This window comes from Gallus gallus, chromosome 4, assembly GCF_016699485.2.
Source record: "Gallus gallus isolate bGalGal1 chromosome 4, bGalGal1.mat.broiler.GRCg7b, whole genome shotgun sequence".
Taxonomy (NCBI): Eukaryota; Metazoa; Chordata; class Aves; order Galliformes; family Phasianidae; genus Gallus; species Gallus gallus.
The window spans coordinates 72,908,453-72,927,270 of NC_052535.1; the positions used below are offsets into that span (position 1 = coordinate 72,908,453).

The 18,818-nt window shown below is 37.7% G+C and overlaps 1 protein-coding gene across 2 annotated transcripts in view; it reads left to right on the forward strand.

The window, feature by feature from the left end:
* The window catches only part of SEL1L3 (SEL1L family member 3), a 32,776-nt gene that overhangs the window by 5,729 nt on the left and 8,229 nt on the right, over positions 1-18,818 (forward strand). For both annotated transcript variants that reach the window (XM_046940623.1, XM_040699296.2), the window contains 15 exons: positions 946-1,072; positions 3,888-4,009; positions 5,715-5,830; positions 6,762-6,817; positions 7,375-7,507; positions 8,032-8,164; positions 8,902-9,045; positions 9,771-9,982; positions 11,670-11,849; positions 12,924-13,043; positions 13,582-13,722; positions 13,951-14,013; positions 16,270-16,446; positions 17,028-17,155; positions 18,277-18,360. In XM_046940623.1, coding sequence (XP_046796579.1) covers positions 946-1,072; positions 3,888-4,009; positions 5,715-5,830; positions 6,762-6,817; positions 7,375-7,507; positions 8,032-8,164; positions 8,902-9,045; positions 9,771-9,982; positions 11,670-11,849; positions 12,924-13,043; positions 13,582-13,722; positions 13,951-14,013; positions 16,270-16,446; positions 17,028-17,155; positions 18,277-18,360 — 1,936 coding nt within the window. The remainder of the gene's footprint in view (positions 1-945; positions 1,073-3,887; positions 4,010-5,714; positions 5,831-6,761; positions 6,818-7,374; positions 7,508-8,031; positions 8,165-8,901; positions 9,046-9,770; positions 9,983-11,669; positions 11,850-12,923; positions 13,044-13,581; positions 13,723-13,950; positions 14,014-16,269; positions 16,447-17,027; positions 17,156-18,276; positions 18,361-18,818) is intronic.

The following is an 18,818-nucleotide window of genomic DNA, read 5'->3' on the forward strand; positions in this document are numbered from 1 at the left end:
TCAGAGTTCTATTGATTATTTTATTTTTTCCTGTCAGCCTATTTCTAGCTTTACATCCGCTTCCAATTGCCTTTGTCCTCAGTACACGTTCATGATACAATCTAAAAGCAAAAAGGTTATTTGTCTCTAAAGAGTTCTCTCCTAGCAAAACCTATAAAAGCACTTTTATAATTTGCTTTTGCTACATTGACATGTGAATGCATTGAGAAGAACCAGGAAGCAAAGTAGATGTTGGCTCCAGAGGCTTTCTGAACTACTTCTTGGAGACTGAGCACGTGATCTCTGCCAACAGCGTGAAACATCTTGATGCATTATCTAATTACATTATAGATGAGAACACTTAGTATAACAAAAACCATTAATTTTTAAAAATGAACTTGTGACAAATTGCTCAATTTTAGAAAAGCTCTTGATATGCCTTGAAAAAGCTGTTAATATCTTCTGTTTCTTATTGGGGCAATATTATCAGTTAGCTTTATTACAGGATTGGGTATATCAGTTAAGAACAGAATCGGTATCTATCCATACATGCAGTTTAACTGGAGAGCAAGCCCAGGAGCTGTGGATTAATCTCACGCTGGCATAACGAAAGGTAGAATGAGATTTTAAACAAATAACGTAAATGAAGGTTTTCCTGCATACTAACTTTTGCTAAAGCTAACTCATGCTTCAAATCTAAGTACCTTAGATTTAAGTGAGTGTTTTCCCTGCTTCCAGCAGCGGCTGGAAATGGATTCCATTTCACTTTCCTGTGAGTTATTCACTCCAAGACTAATGCATTTAATATCAGTAAATGAACTTGTGCTTGAGAACTTACTGGAAGTTTGCATTAATTTTTAATCAATTACATGTTTCAAATATTTGACTATGCAAGTCCGAGCTAATTAATTACTCAGTTAACAATGGTTATTTTCTGGCAGATTAAGGAAATCTGTATTTTTGCAGATGGCGTTCAGATTCTCAACTTCATATATGCTTCCAGTGGGGAGAAGACAGGAATTGTGAAGAGATTTGAACAATTTGAAAACAGAGAACTTGAAACAGTCAGACAACATCAGATTGATTATCCAATGTAAGTATAGGCAAATAGCTGAAGTGTGCTACAGTTGATTCTTGTATGTTATAGATATACATGTAGATACAGATATATAGATAATATATGTATACTTAAGTTCTTAAGCTTTGTTCACAATTAAAGGAGTACTATCTGCTACTTTCAGAAAAGGCTCAAATTAGTTAGCAGTTCCTTCTGTTCTCTGATTGCAGTTTTGAAGGGAATTAAGCTGAGCCTAAGAGGCATACTGTGATACATACCATAAGGGATACTACCGTAGATGTAACTAAGCTGGTTTGGTACCACTAGGAGGGTAGGTTAGCTATTACACACTGTTGTGATCACACAGCCTCATGACTGCCTTGCCTGAGGTTTTCTACATTACAAAAAGATCTGTATTTCAAACACCATTTGCAGACTAATTGCAGAGTGCTGTCCTACGGGACAGGCGGTATATAACATTTCTTTTTTTTCCTGTGACTAGTTTCACACTAGTTTGCAGCTGACAAGCTTTTAGCAATAGAATCTCTTGCCTAGTTGAGTCATCTAGCTTGAACTTATGCTATTCCCTTTCACTATCCCTGTGTAAACTCTCCAAGTTGGACACACTGTCCAGTTACAGAGGAATCACACTAGCATCTTTCTCTGCTCTTCTTCCCCTTCCCACAACTGTCACAACTCTTCAGCCATATTTTGCTACTTCAGCCAAAATGCACGTTTGTACATGTACATACATATCTCATTTCCACCAGATGCTGTTACCCTGGAAACACTACCACAGAAACAGGACATGATCACAGGAACTTGAACTTGCCTGCTTGTTTGTGTTTGGCCTATAAGCAAGAAAAGCCAGAGAAGAGTAACTAACAAGTGCAGGTTCTGTACAGATTAGCAGCCTGCAGACTGTAACACTGAAGTCATTAGTTCAGTGCAGTTTTTAGCTCCTGGCCTCTTTAAGATGCGTGACAGCCTAGTTTACACTGTCTGCTGCTCTTTGCTCACTCATGCATTTGCACTCTGCTTCTGGTACTGAGGTGCTGAAGCTCTGGTTGACAAAACAGTATAAATTTAAGCAGCTCTGTACCTTCTACACACAGTTCCACCTGCTCTTTCCTTCAGGTTGTCTTTTTGGTACTAGCTTGAAGTATTGCTTGTGTTGCAGTTGCATGACATCTGTGGGTAGCTCTGTTAAGAAGCGGAAAAGATTTTTTCTTCAGCTGCTTGTATGTGAATCGTGGTTTCCCCACTGCATCAAAAGGCAACCAAAAAGATTAATCAAACAAGTTTCTCGTTTGACTTTCATCAAGGATTTTGTTGAATGAAGAAGCTTTCCAATAGAGATTTGCTTTCATCTTTTAACAGAGTAGGCAACTGTCATTTGGGGCAGCTGCCAGCAGACAGCCTGCAGTAGGGATAGGCTGGGAATTGGAGGGACTACTGGCTGCACATGGCATTCTGCAGCAATAGAGAAAGCAAAATGCATCAGCATTGTTCCCACCTGTGTCCCAGGAAATTTGTCCAGACAGGGTATGACTGGCAGTCAGGGAGCAAATAAAGAATGCAGAATTTAAGCTTTCTGTATTGCCGAAGTTGAAAGATGTAAAAACAGTGTACAAACACAAGCAGTATTGCTGGAAGCACACTGTTTGCCTGCAGATCATAATAATCTATTTTCAAATGATTGCAGTTTACAAACCCCTCTATTTCACCCGTGTTCTATCTGTGGAGGATATGACCTTGCTAACTACTTTAGGTGTAGTCTGTATTAGGGAAAACTGCATCACTTCTACGTATTTTATTTTTAACATCAGAGCAGCTATTACACTTTCAGACCTACAGTGGTTTAGTTAAGGAAGAGATACAAGGTGCTGTATGTTTAGCAACTTCTCTCAAGAAGTGTAAGGCAAGCTGACCAACAAACAAATATTTTTTCTTAAGTACACAAAATGCAATTAATACCTTCTTCTAGAAGCCAGTAGGAAAACTTTGTCAAAGATTGTAATTGTTCACGCTTTGCTGGGTTGTACATTGGAGGTTTGATTTTCAAAGGCGTTCAGCATTGATCCGACTTTGCTGTTACAGAAATAAGTGCCAAGTTCCTGTCAGTAGAACAGAAGCAGTTTTTAGTTTAGTCAGGTGGCAGTGGCATAAATTCTGATTTTTGTGTTTCAGCAAATCTGCTTTGTAATGTCATCATAGCTGGTGAAACCATTCTGCCTTTGTACAAAAACTGCTCAGTAAGTAAAGTTGAGGGGGTTTTTTCCTTCTTTTCGCCCCCCCCCCTTCACTGCTCCATGGTTTGAACATGCTCCACCTTTATTTATCCTTTGATAAACTCCAGGACAGGTATTCATACCTATTTGTACTACCCAGAGGTTACAAATTCTTTTTCACCTTGTCCTCCCAAGGACATTTTCACTGTTGGCATTTAGTACAGAAGACACAACATAGTTTTTACTGGCTTCCACAATCAAGACTACATTTGTGGGGATTTTGTACAGTCTGCACGTGGCAGGGTGCTCCAGGTTGTACCTCAGCTGCTTTTTCAGTTCCTTACTGATGTGGGTTCTGATCCACCATTGTGGAACTGATTCAAATAATGCTCTTTTAACTTTCCTCTCATAGCATTGCCACAGAAGTGCATAATTATGAGGAGATCATAGACAGAAAATCTTAAACAGAGTTACTTTGCAGGTTTTTCCTGCACAGGATGCATTCTGAAGATTACATGTGTGAAACAGTTTATTAAATGAAGGCGGAATATGTACTTCTGAACTTACATAGAGAGATTTCTCATCAGGAGTGGATTTCTTGTTTGTTTTCCCTCATGCAGGTTCACTGTTTCAATCTGGCTATATTTACTGCATCACTGTGAAAAGGATCTGTGTGGTATACTCTATTTTATTGATCCAAAAGAGATGTATAGTACTCCTGCTATATTTCTAAATGAGGAAGGTAAGGGATTTCATTAATTGTTTTCAGAAAGGATTTAATGTAGCTTTTATAGATCTGTGCCTATGCACAGGAACAACAATTATATTATTAGACTTATTTTGTGAAATTGATCTTGCAAAAATGTTTATTTTTAACTATAGCATCTGAAAAAAAAGGTAACTGCTAAATAAGTAGAGCAAAACTGAAAAATAGTTGTGTAGAATCATAGAATCACCAAGGTTGGAAAAGACTCACAGGATCACCCAGTCCAACCATCCACCCATCACCAATGGTTCTCACTAAACCATGTCCCTCAACACAACATCCAAACGCTCTTTGAACACCACCAGGGTCGGTGACTCCACCACCTCTCTGGGCAGCCCATTCCAGTGCCTGACCACCCTTTCAGAGAAGTAGTATTTCCTAACGTCCAGCCTGAACCTTCCCTGGCGCAGCTTGAAGCCATTCCCTCTAGTCCTATCACTAGTCACACGAGAGAAGAGGCCGACCCTCAGCTCACTACAACCTCCCTTCAGGTAGTTAGAATCTAGCATTGGATAACCTGGAAAATGTCTGCATATCTGCTTTGTCAGGAGGATGCACTGAGCCTTACAGATTAGGGAAAAACCCAGAGATTAAAGTCTTATTTTGATAAACAACCTTAATTGTTATTATTGAAGTATTATTTTAATATTGCTCTCAATTCTTATATACATACTACATAAAAATTTTTGAAAATTTGGAATAGCCTCAGAAGTTCATATAATCCAAGTTCTTGCCTGTATTGTGATGTTCAAGGTAAGGTCTATTTCCCTGATCCAAGAAAAGGTTCAGAGGTAATGCTTAGTTTGGCAATAGTTACAATCAAAGAACTTCACTGCCAGAAGGCAGCTCTTCAATCTCAGCAACAGAAAGAAATTCAGTAAATGAGGGCTCACTGTCTGTCTCAAATAGGAAAAAGTTAAGAGTGCACCACTGGCTTTCTCATAACAGTTTGCAGGTTTCACAACTAATGTCTTCCTCTCAGCTATTTTTGCTATTTCTATTTTCTCTATCTCGTTACCAATTTAAATAATAAATCATTAGAATAGTTTATATAGCACTGTGGTAAGTTTTCTATTATTCATTATATTTCCATTATAAACTGAATACTTTCCTTTGAAGAAAGAACAAAAATAACATCTCCAGTGGGAGCTACTCCCTCAATAAGAGACTTGCTTTGAGGGTTTCTGAGGCCTGCTTTATTCCCAGTGTTTATTAGGTCATCTTAATAGACTATTTTGTTTTTACAAGTTCAGACAATGAGCTTAGCTTCTGCAGGTCCAGGTAATGAGTCCTGGAGTCATCTTGTACCTGGTCAGTAGTTACATTCTCATGTGCTAATACAGAGTGCAAACACTGAACAGATATTCATGTCCCCCTGTGCTGTTGAAAATTATGTGTAGCATTTTGAGATCAGCTGTGGTGCCCTTCCTGTTGGACACGTTTAATATCCTTATCCCCCAGACAAGTTGGTTTTGATTTAGTGGTTTCAGGTAGCAGACTGTACATTAGCACTTGAAAGCATGCTTTCCTGCAATTCTGTTAGAGCTTACATATGGCATAGTGAGTCTCCAGATTTCTGTTGGTGATAAAGAGTACAGAGTAATACATAAGGAAATCCACTCCTAATATTGATGTTTTTTTGTGATGTCTAATGTATTTTTCTCCTTTGTTTTTCTGTCAGGTTATGTGCATATTCAGATGCACCTCATTAGGGGAGATGACCTTGCAGTGAAAACAAGCTTCAGCCTTCCTCTGAAGCAGTGGTTTCGACTGGATCTCTCTTTTAAGGGTGGACAGGTACATGTCTGACTAAATTACAGGATCAAGACCGAGAGTCTTCTGATTTGATTATGCCTCTGACAAATTCCTTAACATATCCCTCAGCTGAGCACTCTTATGGCAGGAAGAGAAAGTAGAACCAAACTTAAAAACATTTCAGTACTTAGAGTCATTCTTGGGACAGATTAAACTGTGCTTCAGTTCAATTTCATTTACACATCTTCCTTTAGTAAGTTTTTTAATGCTTTGATACTCCAGAGGTGCACAGAAGTCTCCTTATTACTTAGTTACTTCACTTTCATTGATGCGATATGTTTAATACAACAGGATCTTAGACAAAATATTTTAGTTAGGGAAGAATGGGAGATTGAGGCATCAAGAAATTGAGAGTCTGATTTGATGAGCACTGAAAGATGAAGATGAACCCATAAAGGTGCTTCAGCTCTTGATGTCATTTCACAAGGTTGTTCTGTGTGACCTTAGACAACTTTTTAAAATAGCAACGTGTATAAAAACTGTATCTTGTCTTCCTTTTCAGGCATCTAATTCCTAGATTCATTAACTTTTTGGCCATTCTTTACCTGTAAGCTACAGCTTCTTGAGGAGATCAATATTCTCTTCATTTCTCTACTATATAAAAGCAAAACATATTTTCATACTTTGGAAGAGTAAAAGCTTCAGCAAAGTATAAGTGCCTCATAGTTGAGCACAGAAATTAAATAGTTGAAGTAGGTAATATCTCTGCTATTTTTTCCTCTTGTGATTGGCCACCATAGGCCACCATCAGTGCTTTCCACTAAACTTTCCTGACACAAGTCAGATACATGACGCTGATGCAGAGGACATGCAAGACACCCGCAGTTGTAATCTTGTGAACTATGTGTTGAACTGTCTTAAATATTCCTTGTAATATTTAGTCTATTGCAGTTAATATTGTGTGTTCTTTTAGGTAGAAGTGAGCAGCGTTGGGAAGAATTTGAAAAGATATCACCACCAGTCATTTATGTAAGCAGTGTTTTCCCTTCTGCCAAGTAATACATGTATCCAGATACAGAAGATGGGAGGATAGCAAGTTCATAATTGAGATTCCAGATGTTCAGAATTTGTCATCTTTTTCTAGTCTACACTCACTAAACCAGTTTGCGTCACCGTACTTACACGGAGTGATCTGAGTAACTTGGTAATTTTTCCATGAACTAGTTTGAGGTAATGTGCTGCACACTTCAGTCCTGGAGACTGATCTCCATGCTAAAAACTGAGTGGAAAAAAAAATAAAAATAAAAAAAATCAGTAGTATTGGGCTCAGTCTTTAAGTGAAGTCTTAGCCTTACTGATGAAGTCGAAGAAAGTTTTGCTGTTACATGAAGCAGCTGGGATTTCACTTGTGAAATTGTTACCTGCTTTGCTTTGGTAGAAATTCTGCTGTCTAAAAAATTCTTAGTTTGTCTAAAAAATTCTAAAAAAATGGATCATCATGTTGGGTACTGAAATAAAGATTTTTTTTTTTCCCCCTTTGCTAATACCTCTCGATAGCCAGCTTACATATCTTTTGTGTATTCAAGTTTCAGGGAAGATTTCTACTGCGATGACACGGCTGGATATTTTGTCCTTGGAGGTAGTGGATATGTAAATGGTATTGAAGCATTCTTTGGACCTGTGAAGTACTATCGTCTCAATGTCTTACAAACAGAGCAGGTAAACAGAAGCAGTATTTGGGCAAACATAAATATTAGTAGCCAACTAATATGAAATATAATAGAACTTGGGAACATGTAAGCAGTATATGATCAATTCATGCTGAAATCTTGCAGAGTTAGTATTTCAAATGTTAGAGGATAAGACTTCTAGAAACAAGTATGTAAAGCAACAGTCCTCAAAATAAGTCCTTATTTAAATACAGTTTAAGTGTTGCTCAGTTTTCCAGAGTTTTTGGTGATATGGTACAGGACACAATTGATAATTTCTGATTTTGTTGAAGTTGCTGGTAAACACTACTCAGGTTTCATCAGTTTTTCAAATTTATCTGTGAATTACGCTGACTATTTGAAATCATAGTCTTGTCGTGTCCAGCATCAGATTGTTTGGCACATTAACATGATGTGCCAGATAAGCTGGTTGTAGTAAATAATCTCTTTCCTCTTATTATTTGCCTAGAATGCTTACTTATTACAAAGTGTAGACAACAAACAACAGATAATGTAAATGCTGTAATTTTCTAGATTTCTAACCCTCTGCATGACAAAGAAACAGTGGAACAAATTGAACGCTACTACGAGAGATGTATGGACATTCAAGACATAGTTTATGAGTACAGGCATATTGTAAGGAACGGCCAACTAGCACAAAGAGCTTGTAAGTATTAATCTGTGGGATATGAGTTTTAAACTATCTTTGGATACCTGTTGCCTTTCCTTTTATCCCATCCTGGCTAATGATTATCGGAATCAAACTTAAATCTGGCCATACATAACAAGAAAAAAGTCAGTTTGAAGAGTTCAGTCTTACTGGTTGCTAAAACTGTTTTTGTTCCTGCAAAGGCTTTTATGCAGTAGAATTCAAACCTAAATTACATTCTTAAAATTCTTCTCTAACAAGACAGATACATAAAAGGAAAAAAGAAACATTTCCAAGCTTAAATATAAGCTATTTTGTTACCTTTCTTCAACTTCATTTGCTAATTGCTTTAGAGGCAGATGTTTTTTAAGCCTTTTCCTAAGATGCTTGGGGTTTTTTTTTTTGGCAAATGTCTTTTCCACAGTTGCCTAATATCAAGTAACAGGTTTATACCAAAGCAACCACTTCAGTTAAAGAAGAGTTTCATAGTCTACATGTGTGCTGACCAAGAGCCAATGTTTCCAGTTAGAATTTGACTGTACGCATTGTGACAAGATTATGGAGTAGAACAAACCTTACGTGTTTGTAAGCAGACTGTACTAACCGTACCGGTTTTAACATTGCTTTATGTTACAGAAGTACCCATCTTATCCATAATTTTGTAATTTACTCTTGAAACATCTTAGTTCTATTAGAGGCTTGTTTACAGGGCAGTCATATCAGCTTTCATATCTCACATGTGTTATTTTCTCAAGGTTACTCTGAAAACTACTACTTAGAGCAGCTTCACAAATATAGAGAGAAGTCCACATGCGACGCCTTCACGTGGGGAAAAGAACTCAGGGAAAAGTACCACACCTTGTTTAAACTGTTGCAAGAGATGGATTTCAGTGCTCCAGGTGATAATCATAATTAATTTTACTCTTTTCAAATAGCTCCACAGTATATATCATACAAGTTAGTACATTCATACTTAGTGTTTCATGGATTTTTTCCTCATGCAAGTCTTCACTAAGTTAGCTGATACAAGACACCACAAACAAAATATAGCTTATCATGTAGAAGAAAGGGGAGATATGTTTTTAGCAGTTAGCTAATTTGAGAAGGCTTTTTTAATTGTTATTTACCCCTTGGTCCTTGGAAGCAGTGAAATTGCTTCTGATAAATGCTTTGTGACACCAGGCAAAGTATCATTACAAACATCAGATCACATATAGGAAGAAGTTAACTCACCAAGTGGTAACAGGGTCTCTAGCTATAGAATTCTCCTTCTCAGAAAGCAGCCTTCATCTAGGAGACATTTTCCTTTCAGAGGCTAGCCCTTAAATGAGCCTAGGGTCCACCCCCTTCTAGTCAGGTGGGAAGCACAGGAGAATTGCTTACACCTGTGCTTCCTGGGCCATTCAACCCCTTCACCACATGCTCACTCATCATTTAGGCTGTGACATAACACTTCCCCTACAGCCCTATGCAAGAATACCTTGGAATTTTGGTTGTCTGTATTGAGAGTACCTTTCAGTGTAACAAATAGGAGAATCTGACTTGGTTGTATTAAATAGGAGAGGGGAATCAGTCCTAGGTTTTAACTACTGCAGTAACATTGTGTCCTATGTTGTGTTTTCAGAGTCAGAAGAGGAAAGTGATACAGTTCTAGAAATTGGCCAGAGGATATTTGAGAAGATTGCAAAGAATTTATCAAGTCCTGATGGTCTAAGCAGTGTGGAGTCCTCTGTCCCTTTCTTGGTGGACTCTAGTTGCTGTGGATACCATAAGGCTTCTTATTTCCTTGCAGTTATATTTGAAACAGGGCTTGGTGTGTCTGTGGATCATACAAAGGTAGTATGTTTAATACATTTTGTTAACTCTGTGAAAATGATTATCTTTAAAGGCAAGTTAGAAGTGGGATAAAGTTAGGATCAATAGAAATAAAAAATGTGAAGTGGCCTCCAGATCCCTTTTCAGGCTGTGGTTGAAGGGACTCTCTAATACAGCTACTCCTAAATAATTTTGTGGTAGTGAAATCTTTATGAATTCCTTATGGCAAGAAAATAAATGATTTAATAAGACCTAAAAATGGTAGTAATGGCAGGGGGGAAACATGCTGCTTTTCCCAGATGCTAAGGAGGCAGAATGAGGAAGTAACCTTTGAGTTACCTGTAGACCTTTGTAAATGGTTATGAAAATATCTCCTTTAAGACAGATCTCCTAAAGCGAAAAGGTTTTATAGTAGAGTCAGAAAAGAAGTCTCATGGTACAATGTACAAAAATGTGGTGCTGAGTATATGATCAAATAATTAAAGGTAACCACAGTAGAAGAATTTAGAAAGTTAATGGTTCTGTGCTGGAGACCTGATAACTAGATATGGGAGAGCTGCTGGCCTACTGCAGTACAGAGTCTTAGTATTAAATCTTGGGTTTTCAGAAGTTCGAAAGTTGAACAATTCAGAAACTTCTGAAACTACCTAAATTGCTTGTCGATGTCTAAAATTGGGTAAAGTGGGGAAATACTTTTATATTTTTAGAAACGAAAATGACCATGCTTTGCCTGAGTAGCTGCATGGAGTATGTGTTCTCTAGACTTTTAAGGCAAATTGCAAATAACTGAGGTGTTTCTGGATTCCATTGTAAGGTCAATGAAGAGGGTATCTATCACTGGAAAAGGGCTGTATTGAAATTGCCAAAAGATATTTAACAATGATATAATAGTGTAATATAAAATGCTTAAAAAGAATTGCTGCTCTGCTTAATGTGGTTACAGTTCATAAGAACTCCTAAGAGACCAAGTTCACTTCAGTTTCAGAAACACAGGAAACCTTAGACAGGAATATTTTTAATACCCTAATTGTGGAGTGTACCTAGTACTAATTATGGAGGCTGACAAATTTCTTTATTGGATCTGCTTCAGGTAGTGGAGGAAATGATTTAATATCCAGCATAGATGGGACACCACTTTTTTTATTACTATGCAGATGAAAAATTATAATAGCACAACAGCGCTGAAAATTGTGTTGGCAAACGTACAGTACCTAGGCTATTTTTAGCACCAAACATTGTGACTTACAGGGTTTTAACACAAAGCTCCCTTTAGCTACACAAGTCCCCTCCTAGTCCTTTTGGATCCTTAGGGTAAAATTTTCGAGTGCTGTTTGTTAGCCACTGTTTCCAGTGAATTCAGTGCTAAAACACAGATAACGTCAGTGACAATAGTTAGGTCACTGCTGACTATAAAAAGTATCAGAGTATTATTAGTGCTATAGTAGTGTGGCCTTAAAAAAAATCACTGTACACAGTGTGCAATATTTTAAAAGTATTTTGAGAGACTAGTTTTTCTTACAAAGCTTTCTATGCATATAAAACAAAGTTTAACTACTTTGGGGCCATTGTTGATTCTGTGTTAATATAGCTGCTATATTAGCTACTGTTACTACAGGCAGCTCTCTGTTGCCTGTACCTCTTCATGAAATTGCTGGATGTGTGATATACACTGTGAATTCACTCTAGTTTTTCTGTTGATTTTTGCCAGGGACTGCTGTACAGTCTGGTTGGGGCTCAGGGGAATGAGAGACTTGCTGTGATGAATCTTGGCTATAAGCATTACCAAGGCATTAATAACTATCCACTTGATTTGGAGCTGTCATATGCTTATTACAGTAATATTGCAATAAAGACCTCCTTGGATCAACACACTATAAAAGGGGAACAGGTAAAAGAATTTTAAGTGTAACTGGATTTGTTTTCTGTGCAAGTGACTTTTCATGTGTTTATATTAATGGTGTGGACATCTTGATTTACAAGTGTTAACTCCTGTGATTGTTAGAAAATCCCACAAATTATGTATAAGTATTATAACTTCATTTCATAGGAAGGGGGAAACCATCTCAAGGTTTGGCAAAAGTCCCCAGGATTGTCCATATGCCTATCTTTCAGTAAAGTCTAAGTCTTATTTCTAGGCCCTAATTTCTCACTAAGGTTTTCAATCATTTTTATATCGATATTGATAACCATCATTACTAAGCATCTGATCTGCTGTTTCAGTAGCCAAACATAACGAAAGTCAGCAAAATGTTCATTATCTTTTCAGTACTCCTACCTTTTCTAAAATCATATGTAAAAGGTTTGGTTGTTAAATGCCTACCTGAGGAGATGAAGTTACAGCAAAACGATCTCAGTAGTTGCTGAGCAGGAGGTAGCACAGCTTTTCTGGAAAGACTACTCAAGGTAGACCAGTACTAGAATGTTGACCTATCAGAAAGAATGACTATTAATTAGTGTACAAAAAAAATATATAAAAAGATTCTGATTGCTGAAGAACAATCAGACAGCCAGTTAGGTAAGAATGCTGTGTTGTAGGGCATGTCTTCATTAAGCTTTCTGCAAGATTTTGGGTTTTGTTTGAAGAGTTTTCTATACAAACTAAAAAACCTTAAAAATCCCTTGAAAATTCTATTCCTTTTATTTCAAATGTATTCAAAAGCATTTCTTTGTCATTATTAATTGCATTCAAAACTAAGAATTTTTGCCTGCTGTAGACACATCGGCATACTTTTGCATTGTAGAGTGGACTTAGAACTGTGTACTATGATGAAGCAGTAAGTAGTTTTACACTTAAGGTAAGGATATTCCTTAATGTTCTGGCCAGCAAAAAGGTGGTGAGAATTGTAAAACTTGGAACTGGCCACAAATTTTTAAGGATAAGGAGGCAACAGGCAACTTCATTAGGTGGCAGGTGCATGAATTTATTGTGCAATGTAATTTGTTCTATTCATCTACTCTTCAGGCATTTGTTGAAACTATAAGGCTAATGGATGACGAGCTGCTTAAAGCTCAAACAAAAGAAAACGGCGATGTCTTTATGTGGTTAAAACATGAAGCATCAAGAGGAAATGCAGCTGCACAGGTATAAAATAATACTTTTCCTCCTTCTTGGCTTTATACACGCATCACGTGTATGCATCAGTAGAGTTATGAAGTAGAGTGTAGCAGACAGACTTTGTCTCTATACACACGAAATTGCTTGTACACGGAAAGGCTTGTACTGTTTCCCATATTTCTGCCTGAAAATATCCAGTGGCCATGTAAAAAGCCATAACAACAGTGCACAGGAAGAGTTGTCAAAACTTGGCAAACTCCTTCTCTGATTGTTTTCCCTGGGTTCTTCTTTGATATGGTGCAGTTATTGCTGCTAACTTCAGACCACCTTCGTATGTGGTGATACTGAATCATATGATTTGCATACATTTCATCATCAGGAAGCTCTGTGAAGATTCCTGATAGCCAATTGCATCCAAACTGTTAAAGATGTAACTGTATCTCAAAGCAGTATTGTTTCTTCACTCATTTAAAGTCCATTTAAGCCTGAAAAATGGGTTCCACTGAAAATTCCCACTTTCAGTGCTAACATTTGTAATGTTGGTGCTTACCTTGTTTTCTTTTAGCAACGATTGGCTCAGATGCTGTTTTGGGGCCAACAAGGAGTGGCAAAAAATCCTGAAGCAGCAATAGAATGGTATGCAAAGGGTGCAATAGAAACAGAAGATCCAGTGTTAATATATGATTATGCCATTGTGTTGTTTAAGGTAAGTAATGTTTCGTGTTTCCACCTCAGAAACTCATTATGGTTTTGCAAAGATGTGAATGAAGCATGAGCACAAAGCTGCATTTTAAATTATAGCTTTTTAAAGTCAAATAACATCTAGTAAGTGTTTGTATTGATGTTAAAATGCATTTAGAATTATATATGTGAATTTTCATCAGCATGTATTCTGTAATTGTAAGCAATGATTGTTTCACTATACATTTCCTAGGGCCAAGGTGTGAAAAAGAACATAAAACTTGCTTTAGAACTGATGAAGAAAGCAGCAGCCAAGGTAAAATATAATTAATATTTTATCATAGAATTTGTATGCTAGCTGCCAATCATGATGGCCTCTGCTTTTATATAAAATAAAAAAAATGTACATAATAGTTCTGTGTAAATAATAATTGGGCTTCCCATTGCCTTTATCTTAAATGGTAAAAAACATTTTCCCAAACTGGGAGACTGGATCGTGCAAAGTCAGCCAAAATTTTTATGGGATAAAAAGAATTTTCTTTACGTGTTTTTGAACTTGATGGTGGTTAAGTGACTTACAGAGCAAATACCTCATACAGGAGTATGTTTTTGCCTTGTGTTCCTAAGTATGTTGTTTTTTTTAATGAGAGTGCCCAGCAGGCTTGAGTTTTCAGTGCGCTGGTCTCACCAGTCACTAGGTAGAGTTAATTGCTGCCTTTGAAATTCCATGCTGGCAAGCTCTGCTATAATAACAAAGTTATGTTGTAACATTAATGGAAAAGGGTAAAGACAGGTCTGAATTTTACTTTTGCAGCCTAGGCTGAATGACAGCGCATTTCTGCAGCACAAAAGCTCAGAATAGTGGTGGCTGCCTGTCCCACAGTCTCTGAGCAGTGATGTTTTATGGTTAGTTTTTTTTGCTTGCTTAAAGTTACAACTTTTATAGGTGGATGCTGATGACTGGAAAAAGACCATACTCTCCCTATGGCCATCTCTGTTATGTCAGGGAGAAGATCTGAATGTCCCAAAGCCCTTTAGTTTTTCCATTACTACGGTTAACATTGACAGGCACTTCAGAGGAAAGGAACCTCAGTCCATTTAATGATCTTGTACTGACAGATTACCCTGGCCATGGTCTGGTCCTTAGGAAGCTTGCTTTGCAAAAAATGTTACCAGTACCTAGGCCTTGGTTACCTTCCTAGCTATAAAATAATAACTAGTTAAATTGCTGGTAATGTCCATAGGACTTCATTACTGACTACCACCAGGAAAGAAACTGCCATTTCAGTCATCTCTTTGAAATACAAAGCCATTCTGGGAAAGGCTTGAGTAAGTAGAATGGCTTTCACAATATGACAAAAATTCCTTTAAGTCAGGATCTTAGCAGCAAATTCCAGGGAACAGCCTAGAAACAATTTTCTTACTCTTGCTAGGCTCACATATTTACGTTTTTGTGATCCTGTGTACATTTTCTGTAGAACACCATTATTATTGACAAGTTGATCACCTTTTGGATTTTGATAGGTAAGCTAGCAACACTACTCATATTTGAAAGGAAAATAAATGCTCTTCCAGAGGGTCTTTGTCAGTGCCATTAGTACACAGCTCTTTCTACAAAGATTACAGAAAGGAGATATGCAGTGTAGAATCTGTTAGCAGCCAGTAGCAAGCAAATTGCTTGTATTTCTTAGGTAACTGTTGCCTTATGTCATTGTTTCTGGCAGCGTTGTGCTATTAAACGTGCATCATCAAATAAGAAAAAATTGCATGTCCAAACTTATTTACTGGTACTGAGGAATTTGAACTGCTGCCAAACTTACAGCCACTGTATGATCCACACATTTATGCAAGGAGGCAGTGACTCACTGCAGCCAAAACAAATGCTGTGCCCCTGCAAGATTTTTCCACATGATCCATACTTTCTGAGGGAAAGATGCAACTTAGTACATGCCATGTATTAAGAAGATATATGTGAGGCTAGTCAAATAAAATAGATACCTATGTTTGAAGAACAGCATTCTGAATTTCCTTGTTCATTGCTTCCTATTTATTCCTAGGGAGATGTTTTAGTTTAAAAAGCAGCAGATTTTTGATTGCTAATCTTGTCTGCAAGTGTCCTCCTGTATTTCCTCTGCAGATGCACAAGGATAGGTCTCCCATTTAGGCTTTGCAGAGGAAATGAGTGAAAAACAGTCTCTGTTTGGTCTTGTCACTAAGTAGAAATCTGAATGCAGACATGGCTGAGACTCCATAGAATAAGAAGGCAGAGGAGCTGGATTTCAGAGTGGAATCATTTCTTAATGAACAGCCTGACAGATACTGAGGGGACTGACCGTTATTCCCTGCTGTCAACACAAGGCCACGAGGAAGAAAAGCTCTAGGAAGAAGAAAAAAAAACAGTAAACCTTTATATCCCTCCGTTCTAATAGGAATTTTGATTGAATGTGTGTGCCAAGTGCCCAGACAGGAAAGCCTGTGAGAGCGCCTAAAATTGAGCAGCAGGTTGGGGGTGCAGCATGACCCAAAGCAGAGTTAAACGTGTGACCTGAGACTGCTCCTCTTCTTCCCCGAGGGCCTGCCCCAAGCAGTGAATGGACTGGGATGGTATTACCACAATTTTAGAAGAGACTACAGAAAAGCGGCCAAGCACTGGTTAATTGCTGAAGAACTGGGAAATGCAGATGCATCCTACAATCTTGGAGTCCTTTATTTAGATGGGATTTACCCTGGAGTACCCGGTAGAAATCAAGTGAGTCAATATTTCATGGTGGTATTTTTTACATTAGTGCCCAATTTACAGATTTTGGCTTCGTTCTTGAGACTGCTATGTTCACTCTCTTGGTTTTTGATGTTTTTTCTTCTTTTGAGTATCCCTGCTGTGCATGTTTGTGTTCCTTTAATTTAGCAACAAAGCACTTGCAGCAAAGCATCTTTTTGGGGCTCTGGCCCCACCTGCACAGCCTGAGTTACCTTTTACAAATCACTTTCAGACACTTGAGGATGGTGGTTGTGCACACCAAGACATACTGAGCATCGTGTTGTTCTCCAGCCTTCTGGGAAAGAAGGTTTATTCACATTTAAGTTACATTACTCTGCTCTTGAATTTTTCATTCAAGATTTTAGTTTTTAAAAATCTTATTCAGCCTAATCTTTCAAAAAGTTAGAAGAAAGGAATTAATTTCACCTAAGTACAGTAAAAGTAGCTATAAGTGGTTTGCCTACATCTGCCAACTGCCATTTTAAATTTATTTAATGAAACGAGACCTGGGAACCAAAATTCAATAAGCACTAACAATATAGAGTTGTTAATTGTGTTTTGTTTCTTCACAGACAGTAGCTGCACAATATTTCTATAAAGCTGCTCAAGGAGGACATATAGAAGGGACTTTACGATGTTCTCTGTACTACATCACGGGAAATATGGAAGAATTCCCCAGAGATCCAGAAAAAGCTGTAATGTAAGGAATGAAATCATTTGCTAAAAGGGAATTTATTTCTATTTAGATTATTTTGATTATTGGTGATTTTTAAGTCCACGGTCAAAATGTCTTTTATTTCATGGTGTTTACCTCCCTGAGAAACAAATCTGTAGTAAAGTTTGATCCCCATTAATATGAGTCTTATTTAAATTACCAGTAGATTCTGAGAGTTGCTGAGTACTTCTGGTGGACTTTCAGATGCACCCAAGTACACTGGCTCTCTGAGTTGATCCAAAGGCAGGAAAAGAAAACGCAGGTAGTGTGCAACACAGCAGTGCACATTAGCATGTTAAGAGATGTTAGAGTTGTTGTATAAAGAGGCTGATGAGAAATTATAGCACTTATCACTAAGTTCGGGCATTTGGTATTTTCTTTTTCAAAAAAAAAAAAAGAAGAAAAAATTGCTAAGAAAAACCATAGAATGTCTCTGATATGCCTATGGAGATGAACTGGAAAATATGTTCTTATTCATAGAATCATGGATTCACCAAGTTTGGAAAAGACCTCCAAGATTATCTAGTTCAACAGTCTACCTTTCACCAATATTTCCCCACTAAACCATGTCCCTTAATACACCATCTAAACTTTTCTTGAACACTTCCAGGAATGGTGACTCAACTACCTCCTGGGCAGCCTGTTCCAGCACCCGGCCACTCTTTTGGAGAAGAAATTTTTCCTAATACTCAATTTGAACCTCCCCTGGTACAACTTGAGGCCATTCCCTCGAGTCCTATGGCTAGTTATGCATGAGAAGAGGCTGACCATCACCTCACCACAGCCTCCTTTCAGGTAGTTGTAGAGAGCTGTAAGGTCTCCCCTGAGCCTCCTCTTCTCCAGACTAAACAACCCCAGTTCCCTCAGCTGCTCCTCATAAGACTTGCGCTCCAGATCCCTTACCAGTTTCATTGCCTTTTTCTGGACACACCCCAGGTCCCATTCAGTCAACACCTACAAGACCGTTGCAGCAATTACTGCAAAATCTCATAGTTTATGTTATGAAGGAAGTCAGGTGATCCTGTATCCTTTTGTGTTCTTCATGTCAAAGTGAGTTGGGATTACTGGAGCACAGCTGCTAATGTTTTCTTTGTTCTTTTCTACAGCTGGGCAAAGCATGTTGCGGAGAAGAATGGCTATTTAGGTCATGTCATTAGAAAAGCACTCAATGCTTATCTGGAACTTTCATGGTAATGCTTGTTCTGTTCTCTTCAAGTTTGTGTTCTATTTTGTATTTACTTAATAGCATAATAATTAACGTTAGGCCATCAACTCAAATAGAAGTAAATAACAACAGTACCAAAACCAGTGGCAAAATACCCACTGATGTAAAGAGAAGCAGGTATTGTCCTGAATTCTACAGCACTGTACTGATATACCAAAATGCTATATTGAAAATGCAAAATTATCTTCTATTGCTTGCTTTGCAATAAATGAAATGCCTGGAGTTCATAGAGGGACCAACACCATTCTTTACTCAGACATTCTAATGTTAGAGACAATTCCTGTTCCAAAGTATCAATAGTCTATAAAAATAGAACAACAAAGTCATATAAATGAACAGGTACAGTGTTTCAAAAATGTATGCAGTGAATTTTTGACAGGTATAAACAGATTAATAATGGATATTTTTTAAGAGCACAGGTTA